General features: G+C 45.1%; 2 protein-coding genes across 3 annotated transcripts in view; both read right to left on the bottom strand.

The window, feature by feature from the left end:
* Positions 1-17,353, bottom strand: part of LOC119386663 (coiled-coil domain-containing protein AGAP005037) — a 481,393-nt gene that overhangs the window by 326,167 nt on the left and 137,873 nt on the right. The gene's annotated exons all lie outside the window — the stretch shown is intronic.
* Positions 1-17,353, bottom strand: part of LOC119386661 (uncharacterized) — a 45,743-nt gene that overhangs the window by 12,117 nt on the left and 16,273 nt on the right. The window contains exons 3-4 of one of the 2 annotated variants that reach the window (XM_037653945.2): positions 8,964-9,059; positions 4,645-4,686 (exon numbers count right to left, since the gene is read on the bottom strand). In XM_037653945.2, the coding sequence (XP_037509873.1) occupies positions 4,645-4,686; positions 8,964-9,059 (138 nt within the window). The remainder of the gene's footprint in view (positions 1-4,644; positions 4,687-8,963; positions 9,060-17,353) is intronic. The other variant, XM_037653946.2, reaches the window with a different exon arrangement.

The raw sequence follows: 17,353 nt of genomic DNA, 5'->3' as shown, positions 1-17,353 counted from the left end.
TATTACAAACGAAAGAGAAAGAGTAAACAGGGCACGGGTGAAACCAGAACCCAGAAGGTCAATATTGACCTTTCGATCTTGCTGTATACACACTTGTTTACGTCCCTTGTTTTTCTTAGTCCCGTCTAGGGATCGCCACGAAAAATAAAAATACAACGCGAGCACTAAATTGAAACCTGCACCTACAAAGCGGCTGCGTTTCATATTGGTATGCTTATTACTACTACCCAAGACCTCTTTACTGAACGCGCTACCACGTTTGATTAAATGTTCGATGTAACGCCTTCTGTCAACGCTGCGTGTAGCTTCACTGCAATCGCTAGTGCGTGCGAATGCTTGATCTATATATGGCGACCGGCGTCGCCGTTTTCTTACTGCCAGAACAGCGCTGCCGGTGCAACTTGCCCGCTTGTACCTATAGTTTTATATTGGTTTCTAAACGTTTTCAGCTGCAAAAACAGTCAACTAAACGCCCCAAAAACGCCACGCTCAGTCCCCTGAGTGATGGAGCAAGGATGGCGGCCGGCCTTCTAATGTCTTTATGGCCACTGAGCGTACGAACATTAAAACCTCACAAGTCTTCCTTCTGAGCTGCGATGAATCGCGCTCTGGTGTGCATGCTGCCTGTCAAGCTATTCAATTTGTTATTTGAAGAAATATGTAATAAACAAAGAAATATTTACGCTGTAATTACGACGACGCATTCGTACGTGCGAAACGTGTCGACCTACCACCGTAACTCTTGCAGCGGTAACTAAAGCGCCATCGAATTGGTTAAGCAACTTTCAGACATATAATCAGTATTTGTCATGTACGTTCCGGTCCGTGTTAGTCAAAAGCAGAATCAGAACGGTAGCGCGTATTTAATATTTACTGATTTGTACGAACTTCGCAAGAGTTGCGTTGGCCACTGAGATTGACGGTTTAAAGCAAAACCACGGCCGCTACACAAAAAGCGGCCGTGGCAAAACCTCCTTGGTACAGAGTCATTGAAATAATTGACATTAACAAAGAAAGAGTAGATTTTTAGCAGAGAATGCTAGCACGCGTCAAGAGCCAACTTTAGCTTTAACTCGGATGGAGAATTTGCCTGTTGTTGATCTTATCATGCAGGTATACATGAATGTCGCTGGTTTTAGAACGGAAACTTCATCGTCTCTACAAATTTCGTCACAGGTGCTGATATTAGCACTGAGCTAAAGACAATATATTCGGCCGAAGCTATGAACTTTTATTTTCAAATATGCCAAGGGTTTACATTAGCAGAGAAAAGGTGCTTACGCTCTACGCTCTGCGCTATGGGGAAGCTAGCTGGCACGACTCTATTAAAGGTGATGGAAATGCATATCGAGGTTTTGTGGGTGGAGTTAATATTTTGTTCGCTATGTTGCTTGTGGCCACTTGTGGCAGAGGGAACTCTGGCGCTGCGATCGTTTAGCCAACGTAGGAATGATGGGTAGTACGCGGATTTGCCTAATCTTCGTGCTTATGGCTTCAAACGCACTTGTGGTTTTGTTTACTGCTATGTTTTGGCGTTCGTTTCGGGTAAAAGAATGGACCGTTGTGAACTTCGTGACCAGATTTGATTTGGTGAGCCTAAAAAGGTTAAACTGGTGAAGTGGAACTGCTGACTTTTGCTGAACTTCGTCTTGCGACAAAGCGGATGCAGGCGACGCGGAACCAAATGGAGCCGAAAGAAGGAAGTTTCGACAAATCCGTGTACTACCCATCATTCATATGCTGGCTGAAGCGCCATGCGTTGCAGCTATTTTTCTTGGCAATGAAGCGAAGGCTACAGAGCCACAATGCACGTATCCTACCGCTAAGAAATGTAGTCCCACAATTGCGTCCGTATTTTCTGCGTGAGATATATGATATACTCCTTCATTTTCTACATGTAGCTTTTTGTACCCGGAACGCAGCACACAAAAGCGAGATATTTCTATTTCTTTTACTTTACACGATGTCACTTTGCGTTTTTGCGTGCGTGAAAAAGTCGCGCCTTTTACCCGTACCTTAGACGCTGAGCAGCGTTTGCGTCGAAATGCAACGCTAGCCATCACTTTCCACGGCGTTACGAGACGCGCGCCAAACCGGACTACTTCGCGTAGCAGTACATGTGCAGATGCTCCGCTCCCGTAGCTTTCCCTTCATTGCCAACAAAAGTTGTCCGCGAGTATAGCGCCAGAGTTCCCTCTAGTGCATCTATAGGAAACTCTATGGCCCGCGGGCAACTTTTCTTGGCAATGAAGCGAAAACTACCAAGTCAAATTGCGCGATTTCTAGCGTTAATGAAAGTAGTCCCATGAATGCATCCGTGTCTTGTGCATCAGAAATAAAAAAAATAAAAATCAGGAGCCCTCCTTCAATTGAGAACACGGGGGCAAGCGTGGACGGGCCTTACGTACTGCTTTTCTTTCTTTCTTTCTTTCTTTCTTTCTTTCTTTCTTTCTTTCTTTCTTTCTTTCTTTCTTTCTTTCTTCCTTTCTTTCTTTCTTTCTTTCTTTCTTTCTTTCTTTCTTTCTTTCTTTCTTTCTTTCTTTCTTTCTTTCTTTCTTTCTTTCTGCTTGAATTGGCATGGTGTATTTCATGCTCTGTTCAGCGTTCCTCAGCCTCTAGAACAGCCAAAAAGAAGGACCATCACGCGATCACGTAAACGCGGGTAAGGAATCCAGCTTTCTCCAACTCGGAATTTTCCTGAAGTGTGCAATTCCTGATATCCACCTTTCGCATTGTCAAACAGAACGCTTTTAGTCCACCTGCCCGAAATATTTCAATGAATTGCCCATAGCAACTGTACTGCTTCCCAATTATTTTTTGCATCGTCGGTAGAACGCATTCATATGCCTCAGTTCAGTTTACATCAGCCAAACATGGGCACGAGGCCTAGTGTTCAAGGTATGGTAGCCACCATAGTTCAAGGCACTCGCTTTCGGACCGGGTAGTCCGGCGTTGAAACCCTAGCCCCGAAAATAAATTTATTTTGTTTGATTTATGATTTCTTTGGTGTGCGCCAGCTATGGGTGAGGAGGGTTTTTTGGAACTCCATCACCAGCTGCACAGGTCAGTCAATGGAAGCTTTTCATGAAAAAAAAAAAAAACTTCATATTTAACAGGAAGCTGTTTGATACAGGACTCATGCCACACTGGTTACATGTTTACATTTGTTTTACTTTATACATTGTCATTTGGCGTTTTTTCACGCCTGTGAAAATCGCGCCTTTCATGTAGCTCAAAATTAAAATGGCGTCTCCGTCTTCAGGTGAGCGCACGTCACCTTCAGGCTCTTCCGTACACTCAGTTAAGGAATTCCCGAGGTAACTTTATTCACAAATGGCCGTCTAAGCAGACAAAGCAAACGGTATGCAACGCAGATGCCACGCAGCCGTTACTTTCCACAACGGCAGGAAACGCGCGCCATACCGGACTACTTGGCGTAGGAGTGCATGTGCTAAAGCTCCACCCCCGTAGTTCTTTCTTCATTGTCAAAAAAATGTCCTCCGCGAGTATAACTGTTGCCTTGTTCAAGCGACAGTTCATTCTGTCCCTCGAACCGTCAAAATAGAGTATGGCTGAACTGATGCACACAGAAACCGCCTCTTATTTTAATGCAGGCGAAGTTGTCACGCAGTACTTCCTCTTCTATCGTGGTTCTATGCGATCGACAAATCACGTATATAAAGTGCCCGCGTAAGAAAAAAGATATGTTCTGGGCCGTGTGTAAAAGAGTCGAACATATGCGTCATAGCGACTACATTTTCTACGCTTATGAAATGAGGGAGAGACAGAGAAATGAGAGAGAGAGAGAGAGATGCAGATCAGATATAAAGTAAGCGATGAATGCCTCCGCACTTGTAACACAAGGATCCTTACTCGTAAGAACTGCCTTCATGCCCACTCTCAATTTTGTTAGGTGAAATAGGCCAGACACTGAAAGTGCATTTACCTTTATGAAGACTACATGCGTACATGCTTATCTGTGCTCATTTTGCTCTTGGGTTCGAAATCACGTCGGACGGACGTGATCTTGATTGCATTCTCATTATACATACTTCGTAGCAGTGGTACGGTACCGCCCGTTCTTAGAGGAATCATCTACGCTTTTTGAATGCACCCGCATGGCGGGCGTGCTCTGCAGGGACGTCAGGAAGGTTCAGAGCACCTTTCGATGTGTTATCTTGTCTGACCCTTGCCATGCCACATTAAGCTCCCTTGTCCAGCTATCCGAAAAGGACAAGTTTCTTCCTTAGGTTTTTAGTTTTCAAGTCACCAATCGTCTATAATTTCCCGTCAGGCCTTTCAGAGCGAGTGACACCGTTTTCCACGCTTCTTGTTTTCTCTCCTAAGCTGGCGAAATTTCACAACTCGCGGTCGACTAAAAATTATGCGCATGTATAATGAAAGCGAAAAGAGTATCTGGCGATGTTACAGTAAGGTAATTATTCGGCCTATTTCGTGTTGCTTTGTGTTGTATCGTGTGTTTTGTGCTTTTTTTTTTAAGTGCGGCAGTGCAATGTCTTCATGTTCTGAACATTAAATGCTTAAAGCAATGATATACATTATTGACGTATGCATACATAAGTCATCAGTATTGTGGCATTGTCTTCCCGGTTCAGTGAAAGTTACACTTAATCTGCAACGTACCTGCGGAAGCGTTCCGGCGACGCAACGCGCGACGCGGCCAGCCTGCAAACGTAGCAAAACAACATGCCTGACTTCAACCAAACTATATATGTTCTGAACACGCTAAACACGTGGGGGCCGGCAGTGTACCACGCACCGCCATCCTTAGAGATACACTTATACGAACATTTGTATCGCACTGCCTGGACGTTATGGTGGTGTAAAACTGTAACCTTAAGAATGTGGCAGTCAGCCGTCGGTTTAGACGGTAGAAGATCATGTTATTACAAAATGTCCGCAATGCTGTTACCATTTACGGATTACCGGGGTTAATGAAGGCGTCGACAGCAGCATGCAAAAGCTCGTAGCGGCACCTTGCAGGGCTTCGTCTAGCTACACTGCATTTAAACAGATTATGTCCTGTGAGCGCGTTCATAGAAAGAAAAAAACGACAAAAGGCTGAAGAAAAAATTCGTGGGGTCATTGATGTAGTCACGAATTACAAGCGAAGCTGTATTCGCGTTTCTTTAATAAGCGCCTCTCCGCTCGTTCTCCGGCGTGCGCGGCTGCAGACGGCGACCTCTCGGAGCTCTGGCCGCATTCTGCGCTTTTTGCATGGTCCCGCTTTCGCTGGCTGTATTCGCACTGCTGCTGTCGACGCCTCTCGGCTTTTTAGATGTGAAGCATCTTATAGCGGAGTTCAGTCCGGTGGTGGTGGTGGTGTGCGGCGTGACCACCCTTACTGCGCATGCGCAAACCCTCTCCACTTCCCCCTCCACTTCTCCTCTCCCTCCCCTCCCCTTCCGCCCTCTTCCCCTGCCCCTCTCCACTTCCCCTCTTCCCTTTCCCCCCTCACCACTACCCCTCTGAAACGCGGGCTCTACATGCCGAAACACTGCTTCGCATCGCCTCATGGTCCCCTTTAGCGGGAGATGGTGTGATTTTTTTCATCTGGCGTGAGCGCGCTGCGCTGTCTCGCCTTTTCCGATTGCTCCCACAGTTCTACGTCATACTGCAGCAGCGCCACCATGCGACGCCAAGAAAAGCTCTTGCCCCTTCTCTCCTTTCCTCCGGTGTTTACGTGCTGCGCCGCCAAGCCATCGCCATTCCTGTCTACTATACGGAGGTTAGCCGTCCAAAGTACGCTGCCTGGCTAAGCATGGGCTAGAGATAAACAACTTCGCTGTTATGTCGATTATGTCACCGTTGAATATATACGCGCTTATATAGTTAGGAAAATGCAGAACTACTTTCTTTGTTTGGTTCATATGATTAAACTCTGCCCCAGGATGTCGTCACCAGAGTTGCTTGCATGCGCTTCGTAGGTAATACGGCATCCCCTAGATGATGATGTATATACACACCAGCCAAAGCTACTTTATGAACAGCATTCACACCACCAGTGGCTGCAGGCATACGCGAGGCCAATGTTAAGACGTACGGAGTTTCAAAGAAAAATAGCTAGAGAAAATTCTGGCAGTGCGATCGCTGGTCGATAGCGCGCTGAATTAAGGTAAGTACACCGATTTTTCTAACGGCATTAAGCCTACATGTTTGCTAATATACAAGTTCCATTCTTATTTGCCTGAAAGCGGCAGTCCCATTGAAGTAGATTGAATTCAAACACGAACGTGTCAGCCTGTAGTGTGTATAGAACCGATTTGTCTAACACAGAAATGAGAATTATACGAAATAAGAAAACACAGCTTCGTTAACAGTTATTCTGCGTGTTTTACCTTTTCTCCTTAATACCATTCTATGATCCACCAGCACATAAACACTCGAAGTTGAACAATATTTCTGCGTAAATTATGCTAGGTATATAAAAATGAAAACCACATGCACCGTTATTAACAATTAATTATTAGCTAAGTAATTAATTAATTCGTGATCTATTTAGTATACATTTCTATTTATCGGTACATTTATATTTTTATCCTAATAGTAAGCAGAAGCAAGCAACAAGGTCTGTGAGGAAGTGCTTGCGGACGTGCATGAGAAAATAGGTTCTGGGAACAATTTATTTTTTATTATTTTTGCACGAAGATCTTTTTATCTTGTTCGGATGAAATTTTGTCAGAAGAACATTTCGCTTAGTTTCTTGTCTTGCTTTTTTTTTCAGCCGATATCCATGGCTATGGGCTATGCGAACTACAGTCCAGAAGATACGGGATCGCCGTCAAGCACTAATGTATGGTGTAAATCTTGAGCCAAGAACCACGCGCCAGCGCAAAATAATCAATGCCTTTAATCCGGTGAGACGTGGGATCTGAAGTTACTGCTTTTTTTCTTCCCTGTAAGGTATCTAATCACGAGGGATTTATACTAAATCCTCGTACCCATTCCAGCTTTCTTTTGTCGATAACAGCTAGAGCTGTATTTTTTTTACAAATTCGTGTTTTTTGCAATTTCTTAGACCTAGCTAGCTACTGGACAAGCTGACATAGTTGGAACTACAGCAAGAGGCGCGGTGACAGCACAAGTTATACACGGTCTCAATTATCCCGCTTAAATCAGCAAGGGCGACTCATTTTATACACCTTACTGTATAGAAAGTCATTCGTCTTTTTTCCTTCTTGTTTCTGTGTGACTTCGGTGCCACGGACAGTATTTTGTGCTGTCCGCACCGTCTGACATTTAATCGCAAAGGTCGGACACGTGGGATTAAGGTAAGTAGGTTGTTTGTCAAAAACCGTTTCTTTTCTTATTAATATTATTACGCACACTTTTCACACATTGCATTTGAGCCATACTATTTTATAGCAAGAAATTAAGGTGGACTGGCTGGCTCTACATTCTTATTTTCTTTCGTGCTGTGTTTGTGAACCGAGAGAGCGCGGAAAGAAAACCTAAGACAAAAAAAAAGACTTGGTCATTAGATTGGAACTGTACGCGAAAGTAAGAAACCACCGAACAAAGTTAAGTTATGCTACTAATTCCGATCGAAACTTAGCCGTTGAACTAAAAAAACAAATCAAATCTCTCACGAAGCAGACGTTCAAGCTCGCCGATCGGCAAGGTGAATTGGTTTTTCGGGGAAAATATTGACCAGGCCGTCGTCTCCTTTCATTTTAGAGCCGAAAATAGATCGACGCGTCGTTCGGGAGAACTTTCGCTTTTGGTTCCGGAGACCTTCGGCTTACGAAACGTGGGCTACTGTAATCGTCAGGGAAAGAAAAATTTATGTCACCTACGACGGCTTAATCACCCCCACAGCAGTATGACGTCAAGGAATAGTAAGCGTTAGTAAATCTCACTGCCGCTACTGTCGTTACGTTAGTAAGTGTCCCGCAACAGGACAGCGTTTGCATTCAGAGAAACATATTAGATAGACATCTAGATGTTATTAGCATGCTGAAGCGCATATCCAGTTTGTACTCATGCTTTTTCCACTGTCCTCTGGGATCTTTTAATCGCCTTCTTACTCCCAGTCAGAGTACCATGACAGTGATAAGGCGCAGGCCTGAAAAAAATTTCTGCCTTTCAATAAAGACCTTATCTCACTTTTTCTGTGTAGCATGTCTCTTCATGGGCACTAAGAGAAAAAAAGGCACCCCAAATGCATCTTGACTAAAAGATTGTTGTATTATATTACGATAAGATATCGTGGGAAAGACGATATACATATATTGATTACCAGATAAAATGAAGACTGCGTCTTCCTGTTTGTAATTCCGTACATACAGGGCGGCTTTCCAATGCTTCCTAATGTCATGCTCTCTTTCTCACGACCGAACGCGACAGCGAGAAAGCAGAATTCAAAGTATGCAAAGTCGCTGAATACCAGTGTTCGGGTCATTCGTCCGTGCTGCTACCAACATTTTCCTGTTGGGCGCGTCCTTCATACCTGACAACACCTGCACTTGCTATGCCACCGAGCCAGTGATGGTAGTCGAAAATTCTAGACTTGTCCTAAGGGTCACGTGTATGATTAAAAAAAGAAAAGCCGCGGACTGCTTTCATCCTGAGCCCGGGTCATCAAACTGCGGGACACTCAATAAATGTTTTTGCCAACAAACCAAGCGTTCGTTAATATTCACTTTTGATGCAAGAATGATGATTGAACAAGATGAATGAACATTCGGCCTTCTTTCTTCTCCCTGTCATTTTAGTGCTATGACCTCGGTAACTTAAACGATTCAATTAGAACAAAAAACAAATATATGTACTACTCATCACAACATGACTACAAAGAGACATTGATGCGGAATTAGCGAAAGGCTTGCTTTCCACCTTGCTTTTCTTTTTTAATAGTTTCTGGAAACAAAACGAAGCAAAACGAGACGTTTTAAAGAGTTAAGCGGGAAAGAAAAAGTAAAGAAAAAGAAATGGTGGCAGACCAATGGGGGCTCCCGGCAGCGGTTTCGAAATTCGGCGATGGTGAGGTTTCCCGTGATGCAGCCGATTACCAGCTTCTCGGCCATCACTTGGTCGAACTGGAAGTGCGCAAGAAGACTTGTTATACAGGGCGCCCGGCACCGACGTGTGCGTCCGATTGATTGATTGATTGATTGATTGATTGATTGATTGATTGATTGATTGATTGATTGATTGATTGATTGATTGATTGATTGACGTTAACCTCCTAAAGCAACTGTGAGGCTAAGATACACATCGTATTGAAGGTCTCTGAAGTAATTTTGACAAGCTTTTTATGACAAGGACAAGGATTTGACAAGGATTTACGAGCTGCATTACGGGGGAAGACAGGAAATCAACAGGGGCTACTTCGGCAAAATTTCGCTTTTACATTTGCGCCATTCCACGCATGCCGTGACTTGAGGTTCTACAAAAGCTCCTGGACAAAGTTGAGAAGCCTTCCATACGCGTAAAGTAGTTCAGAATTCTGTTTACTGTATTTACTCTATGTTCTGCGTTTTTGTTAGAATACGTAACGCTGTACTGTACAGTCATCGGCGCTTGTAACGATTCTGATTCCATGCACCTCTCACCCTATTTCTTTATTCAATCCTCTAAATGTTTCGTTTTCATCTCGACTCTGACCAGGTAAGCCTTGCATGCAATGTGTATACCAGCTCCTCCTAAAAGTAGCATTGCTTGCGTGTCAGTACGGGTAGATTTCTTCTGGTTAACCTTCCTGTCTTTCCTTTACTTCTCTCTCTTTCTCTCTCGCCATTACAGATGATTGCGCTCTCATCGAGCCGAAGATAGCACGGATGGCGTCGAAACTGCATTAAAAAGGCGCGCTACAACGTGATGGAGGTAATACGGGCAGTACAAACTGCTTAGTGTACAACGCTCTTTGTAAGAACATCAATATTTGCGCGTGAAATAAAAGTGATAACAATCAGCAACGAAATCATACGTCCGTCGACAATAAATGAATCTATGAGGCCGGTGAGAAGAGGGGGAAAAGTAAGCGAGCAGAAAGGCCATAATCCGATCTCTAGACGAAGAAAAAAGAACAGTGAAGAAAGTTACAGTAATGTACAAATGAAACGCGAACATGAAACTAGTCAGCGGAATTGGTTTCGCCAGTTATAGCTCGAGAGCGCTGCCTCAGAACGTCAAAAAGGTGTATTGCCGAAGATGACTCCGGCCTTCAATTAGGTATACAAGCCAAAATCACACTGATATGAACTGTACTCCTGGGAACAATGAAGACAGAGCGCATTTCAATGAGCCCCATCCTGTTCGTATTTGAGTTGTCCGTGACTGTAAACGGTGGCACACTTCGTTTTATTACGCAACGCCGCTTTGGCGATCTTTTAAAGACGATAGTCTTTCTTGGGGAACTTAAACGCAGAAATTTTGGTCTGTCTTTCTGTCTTTCTGTTTGTCGGCACGTCCCTCGATTCAGCCACTCGGCCAAAGTTGAACCACTTGCCCAAGGGCCAGCCGTCTTGAACTGGTACGCCTGTTCATACTTGTGAACGTTGTCGATCAAAAAGTAAATATCATGCATATCTGAGGTGCAACATCACTAGGTAAGTATTAGGTGGCGTGTTCCTTTAATAGAAAATGCATACATACGTAATTTTAAGGACCCTAGTTTCTTAAGCTGCGCTGAAAATGCATAAGAATGGAAGCTTGAGCGAGTTGGTATGCGTTCATCTTTGTTGAAACAGCGCTCACTAGACGACGACGAAGTAAAAAAAGGCACAGGACAGGCGCTGCCTGTCCTGTGCCTTCTTTTACTTCGTCGTCGTCTAGTGAGCGCTGTTTCAACAAAGCTGAAAATGCGACTGCGCTGAAATTTGCCTTCCTCCGTGCCCTTCGCACGAGCTCATTGTTGTGTTTCGGTTTCGGTTCTGTATTGCACTGTACGAATGCCATGGGTTGGTGTTGAAAAACTTTAGTTTTGAGAAGGCCAAGAAGGTGAAAAAAATATTTAAAAACTGAAAAAGCAGCCTTCAGGCTGCCGGTTGTGGGCGCCGCTCTGGCGTTCCTGTTTTACTCAGGCGACGTGTAAATAAAAGAGTGTGTGGAGAGTACTCGTTGAGTGCGACGTTTCTCTGCTTCAGCGCTTCGCGCCAAACCGCGTTTTCGGGCTGGCTGGCGTCCCCGCCGGTCGCGTTGGTCACCGCCGGTCTTCGCCTGCTGCTGCGCCGGGACTACCAGCACGCAACACAGCACTCATGTTTCCCGACGTATTGCCAGATGGCGTCCATATCTCACACAGCGCCTCTTCTATCGTCTTTACACGACATTTGCAGCGAAGCACGCAGATACGCGGCCAATTTTTTTTTTATTACTTTGTGTGTTTAGTAGTTGCGCACATGCAATACTCTGGTGTATATATATATATATATATATATATATATATATATATATATATATATATATATATATATATATATATATATTGGGCGAATGTTTTGTGTTCTTCCATGTGTCTCCATCTTGAGTGCGCGCTCTCCGGTAATGATGAATCAGCACCACCTTGTCCATTTCGTTGTTTTGTTGGGAGTTCTTACTTATTCTGTACGACAGCGTAAACTGTCATATGCTTTCTTGACCACCCCAAGGTATCTTGTAAGGATGCAGTGCAAATTTCATAACGTAAGTATAAACGGCAAAAACAATAGAAATCAACATATAATAGCGAGCCGTGTAGCCTAGAGACAACGGTCACATGATATATTGAACCACAATTTATTTGAGAAAAGCTGCGCGACTTTTTAGTCGCTTGAATGATGTGCACTGCAGTGGTGTGACGCGCACCCGCAGGCTGTGTCAATTGATCTTAGCAAGCATGCGCTCCCATCTCCGAATGAAGAAACATCGATGTTCGCGTAAATACGGGTTGTAAAACTCGGGCATGACTCTATTGGGGTCGAGGCCATAACGCGGCACTGCCAAACGCAATCGCGCCCCCTCCTGTTGCACGCCGCAGCTTTAGCGTTGTCTCGTTTATTTTTGCTTTTTTCATTTGTAGCAATTTTTATAATATTGATGCCCCATTTGCACAGAGAGCAGCGCATGCCAAACAACTGTTCCGCAAAGTTAGGTTCCTTAGGGAACCTTAAACAGCGTCGTCACTTTTGATGTCCTCTGCTACGGCCGCCAATACGGAAGCCATGGAGGCTGAGTTCACTTGTTTTGGGAAAGTTAAGATCCAGTCCGTGGCGGCCGTATTTCAGTGGAGGCGAAATTCTATAGGCCCGCGTGCTTAGATTTAGGTGCACATTAAAGAACCTCAGGATATTGAAATTTTCGGAGCCCTTCACCACGGCGTCTCACATAATGATATTGAAGCTTTGTGACATAAACCACCGACAACTACTATTAATATTAAGAAACCATTTTTTCAATAAATGGGCTTGTTAGTGTGTTTGCAGTAAAGAATCACACTCCTACTGCAAGGCAGCGTGTCACATCGTACACCACAGATTTGTTTGCATTTACAAACGGGCCGCGATAGATAACGAGAGAAAAAAATGAAACGCGTGATTTGATGTTCCTGTTGGAGCTTCCCACGGCAGAAGTAGTCTATCCGCTTCGCAACAAGCAATTGCGCATGCTTAACGCTTCCGCCACGATTTTCTAACGTGATTTGAAGCAAACAGACGTAAGCCATATGCGCGTGCCCACGTCCTGGAATTTATTTCACTATTTTAGCGCATTGTAGAAACAAGACGGAGGACAAAATAACACATGGACATAGCGCTGTGTCCATGTGTTATTCTGTCCTCCGTCTTGTTCCTACAGTGGGCTAAAATAGAGAAATTAATTGCCAACACGCCCAAGTCTACGCTCTGTAATTTATTACTTTTTCCAGAAGGATTCTGTTTGCGACGTCGTGGCTACACAACACTTTAATGATTTCACCAGCGTGACTTCGATAATAACAGTTGTTGAGGCTTAACGTCCCAAAACCACGATATCAATATGAGGGACGCCGCAACGAAGGGCTCCGGAAATTTCGACCACCTGGGTTCTATAACGTGCACCTATATCTAAGTATACGGGCCTGAGGCACTTTCGACTCCATCGAAAATGCGGTCGCAGCGGCGGTGATTCGATCCGGCGACCTTCGGATCAGCAGTCAAGCACCATGACCACTAGACCATCGGGGCGGCAAGCGTGACTTCGAGCACACGTTTGTTTGCGGCGCGACTTTAACCTTGAGCCAATTCACATCACTACGCGAATCTGTGCTCATTTGAAAGCTTTATCATGCTGCGAAATATAGCTTACAGTAGTCTGATCGGCACTCTTAACTACCACTCTAAATGAAGAATAAACATTATGCATCGCTCCCAGAATGAGCTATTCAACGGCGCGAGCATATCGTGCGAGGACGTGGTGGATCATACCGAGGGCCCGCGATCGTCTCACGCCGTCAGCTTCTCACCGAACATTTGCGTTCCCAGTCCGCGCACAATGTCGTCTTCTCAGAAGTGCTTGCTGCATACACGTGCGCGGAACGTCGGTTTATTACCCATTCTAAGGGTTGTCAGCTATGCGTCGCGAAGTTTGTTATGCCTGAAGCAAGAAGTGACATCGCGCTCGGCCGATTCGAGTGCGTCATGCATTGCGACACACGGCATTAGAGTGCCATGCCGCCGAACACACTGGTCACGCTTTCCAAGCTTTTGCGTTTTTTTCTGGATGTCACTGCACTTGAACTAGGTGTAACACAAGGACGATTCAAATGGCTATGCCATGCTTGACGCTCTCCCCTCCTTCTCAGCCTCACATCTCTTGTCCCGACCCTCACCCGTACTTCCCTCCCCCTTTCTATACGTACTATACAAGGCTGTGCTATGCTTTACCTTCTCGCCTCTTTCTTTCTGTCCTTCTCACGTTCACTTCCCTTTCCCACCCCTTGCAGTACTATACTATACAAGGCTAAGCTATGCTTTACCCTATTTCCTCTTCGCTTCCCTCCTCCTCGCAATCACTTCCCTCTCCCACCTTCTCTCTATACTATACTGTACAGTCACGCTCAATATGACTTGGAACACGGGAGTGCGTGGCCTCACGAGTTGAAAGACTGCGCATGGCTTCCACTAGCCCTTATTCCCATAACTAAATGCTGTTCTTGCACTCCGGCATTATTCCAAGTAAAAAAAAATATCATTCAGTTGCTGAAATGAAAAGAAGTTGAACCCATTCGCAATCTTTGAACTCATGAGCCCACGCACTCCCGTGTTGCAAGTCATATTGAGCGCGACTGTACATGGTTATGCTGTGATTTACCCTCTCGCCTCCTCATTTCTTTCCTCCTCAACGTCCAGTCGCTCCTCACTTTCACTCCCCTTTCCTGCTCCCTTGCAATACTATACTATGCCGCTTTCTTGGCTCTCGTGTGCCTTGGCATAGCTAGGCCGGGGTCCCCCTCTCTTAACGTGGCTTCTCCTTGCTTATCCAGTTAATGCGGGCCGAAAATAGAGTTTTGTCAAGCTTCAAGGGGCCCTGCGACACTTTTCCAAGTAACCATCGAATGGCTCAATTAAAGCAGCTAATTGCCTCACAAATCAATCGCCGCAAAAAAATTTAGAATCCGTCAAGTAAGAGCGGAGTTACAGAGATTTGTCGCATGCTGTGATTGCGTTCTCTCTGCTCTCGTCCCGACGAGCGCGCTGGAAGCTAAGCGGAGAGGGATGGCACGGGGGAAGGAAGTTAAGTGAAGCGCGCGTCATGACCTTGAGAACATTTTCTTTTTGTTCTTCGAACGCGTGGCTTACTTTCAGTGTGATCGTGAGCGCGCGCGCGGGCACGTGGCGACCTCCTTGGGCGGCCACGGTAACTATGCAGCTCACCATGGTCAAGTGAGCCAACGCCGTTAAATTTGGGTATACGGCGCGGTCATTTGGGTATATGGCATCATTTGTAGAACGAAGATGGAACTATTTCTAACTGACTTTGAGAATTAATAGTAAATTCCAGATCGCGTGCTGCGCTATAACGTTTGGCTCGCGTGTTCTCAGGAGCCTCGACTACCGATCGCCAGCGTTTTCTGTGTGCCGAAAAAGTGTTGCACGCAGAGCCTCTTTAAACAGCGCCGCTGTTAAAAGCGCGTTCCGGCCGTGCGCTTCCCTTGGTCAGAACGAGGTGGGATCACGTGATCCGACTTATCACGTCACAGCGACTACAGCATCCGTGTATCCAGTGGTTGGCGTCGCGCCCAAACAACGCCTCCACCCAACAGTCGTTCACAACCTGAGAATAAATATTAGCTCCGGCCACAAGGACACGGTGCGTCTGTCGTTCCTTGAAGCGTGTCGTACCAGCTCGCACTCGTTTGAAGCACAAGTACTTTCTCTCTGCTAATGTAATTATTGATGACCTTGAAAATAAAAGCTATAAGTTACTGACTAAACAACTATATTTGGCTGAATGAAGATGTCATAATCTTTACAACAAATTGTCTGGACGTTCAAGTTTTCTATTGAAAGCCAGCGACACGAGCCTATATCTGTCCACGGAAAATCAGACTTTCTTGCACAAGCAGATCAGCTTGAAATCATAGTAGATGTTTCAGGTTATATAGGCAGATCTACGCTCTCCACTTCTCTTCAGCTGAAGTGTTATTGGATTAGTGTTCGTCATCGGGCAGCCTACTGTTCTCCCTGAGTAGAGCACAGAATGCTCTAAATCCTCTTGATTTATTAACAGCAGAGCCATTTAAGCTTGAGGTTCGGCCGGCGTAGCTCAGAAAAGCATGCCGAGCCGCGCCTAGCCTCCCCGCCACGTTAAGAGAGGAAAAGCCAAGTATAGCATACCGAACAACGCATACCAAAGCCGTGTATAGTATGGAATAGCAAGGGGATGGCAAGAGAAAGAGGTAGGGGAGAGAGTAAAGCATTGCATAGCCTCGTATAGTATAGTATAGCAAGGGGAAGCGAGAGAAAAGTGAACGTGAGGAGTGATGTGAGGGTAAGAAGTAGAGGATATGGCAAAGAAATAACGTAGCCGTTCATAGTATAGTACAGCAAGGGGGTGGAAGAGGTAAGGATAATCAGGAGTGATGTGAGGGTGAGGAGGAAGAAAGGAGAAGAGGAGGTGGTAAAGCATTGCATAGCCATGTATAGTATAGTATAGCAAGGGGTGGCAAAGGGAAGTGAAGGTGAGGAGGAGGACCAGGAGGAGGAGAAAGGGTAAAGCATAGCATAGGCTTTATAGTATGCTATATCAAGGGAATGGGAAAGGGAAGTGAGGTTGAGGTGGGGTGATGTGAGGGTTAGAGAAATGAGGAAGTGAGAGGGTAAAACATAGCATAGCCTTGTATAGTATAGTATAGTATAGCAAGGCGTGGGAAAGGAAAGCGAGGGGGAGGAAGAGGGAAAGAAAAAAATCACAGCATATCCACGGAGTGAACGATGATGAGTGGGCGAAGCTGCGGAGGTTCATCGGTAAACCGTGAATCTTCCGTGAATTCTGCCCAGTACATCATCACCGACGTGAGATCGGGCGCGTTTATACTAAAGGTTCGATGAGTTATGACGACTTGCAGCTCACTTTAATTTTACACGTACGCTGTGAATTTTCATTGTTTAGAAAACCATTGCTTTAGAAAACATCTGGCGTCTTTCGTTAAGCAGCTGGCGTCTTTTCGTTTTGATTTAGAAACATCTGGCGTTCTTTCGTTTTGCTTTTACAAAACATCTGGCGTCTTTCGTTGGTTTATTTCATCAATCAACGGCGTTTTGAACAAAATTTTTATTGTTTATTCACGCACAGGAGAAATCTCACCAGGCACTACCTTGGAGGTAAACAATGGCTGCTAATGGGAATGAGAGACAGAAGAAGTCGGCTTTTAGCTAACACTTACACTTCTACTTCTACTAACGTTTCCTACTGGAACATGCCAATGGCTGCTAATGGGGAATGAGAGACAGAAGAATTCGGCTTTTAGTTAACGCGCACGCTGCGAATTTTTTATTGTTCAACAACGCACAGGAAAAATCTCCCACCGGCACCACCTTGGAGGTCAAAGCGTAAGACTGGTTACGCACTACGACTACTACGACTACGACTGCGAGGGACGAACGGGTGCCGCCTTAGGGAGCTTCGCCCCTAAAATGGTAAGAAAGAGCTGAACAAAGACCGTGTGAATTTATCTTGCTTCATTCACTTACTGCTCTTCTACAGCTACCGCTTCATTAGGCTGTTGTCGCTACGAAAAGTCGGTGTCAGTTTGGAAGGAGGATATTATTTAATTCTTTTCTTTGCAGGTATGATACGGGCGCCTTGGGTCTTAATAAAGCTTCTTTGCGTCGCGTGCGATTTAGAAGTCTCTCACAATGCGCCAAGTTTCCTG

Source organism: Rhipicephalus sanguineus, chromosome 3 (assembly GCF_013339695.2).
Source record: "Rhipicephalus sanguineus isolate Rsan-2018 chromosome 3, BIME_Rsan_1.4, whole genome shotgun sequence".
Lineage (NCBI taxonomy): Eukaryota > Metazoa > Arthropoda > Arachnida > Ixodida > Ixodidae > Rhipicephalus > Rhipicephalus sanguineus.
This window is presented reverse-complemented; position numbering and strand designations above follow the sequence as displayed.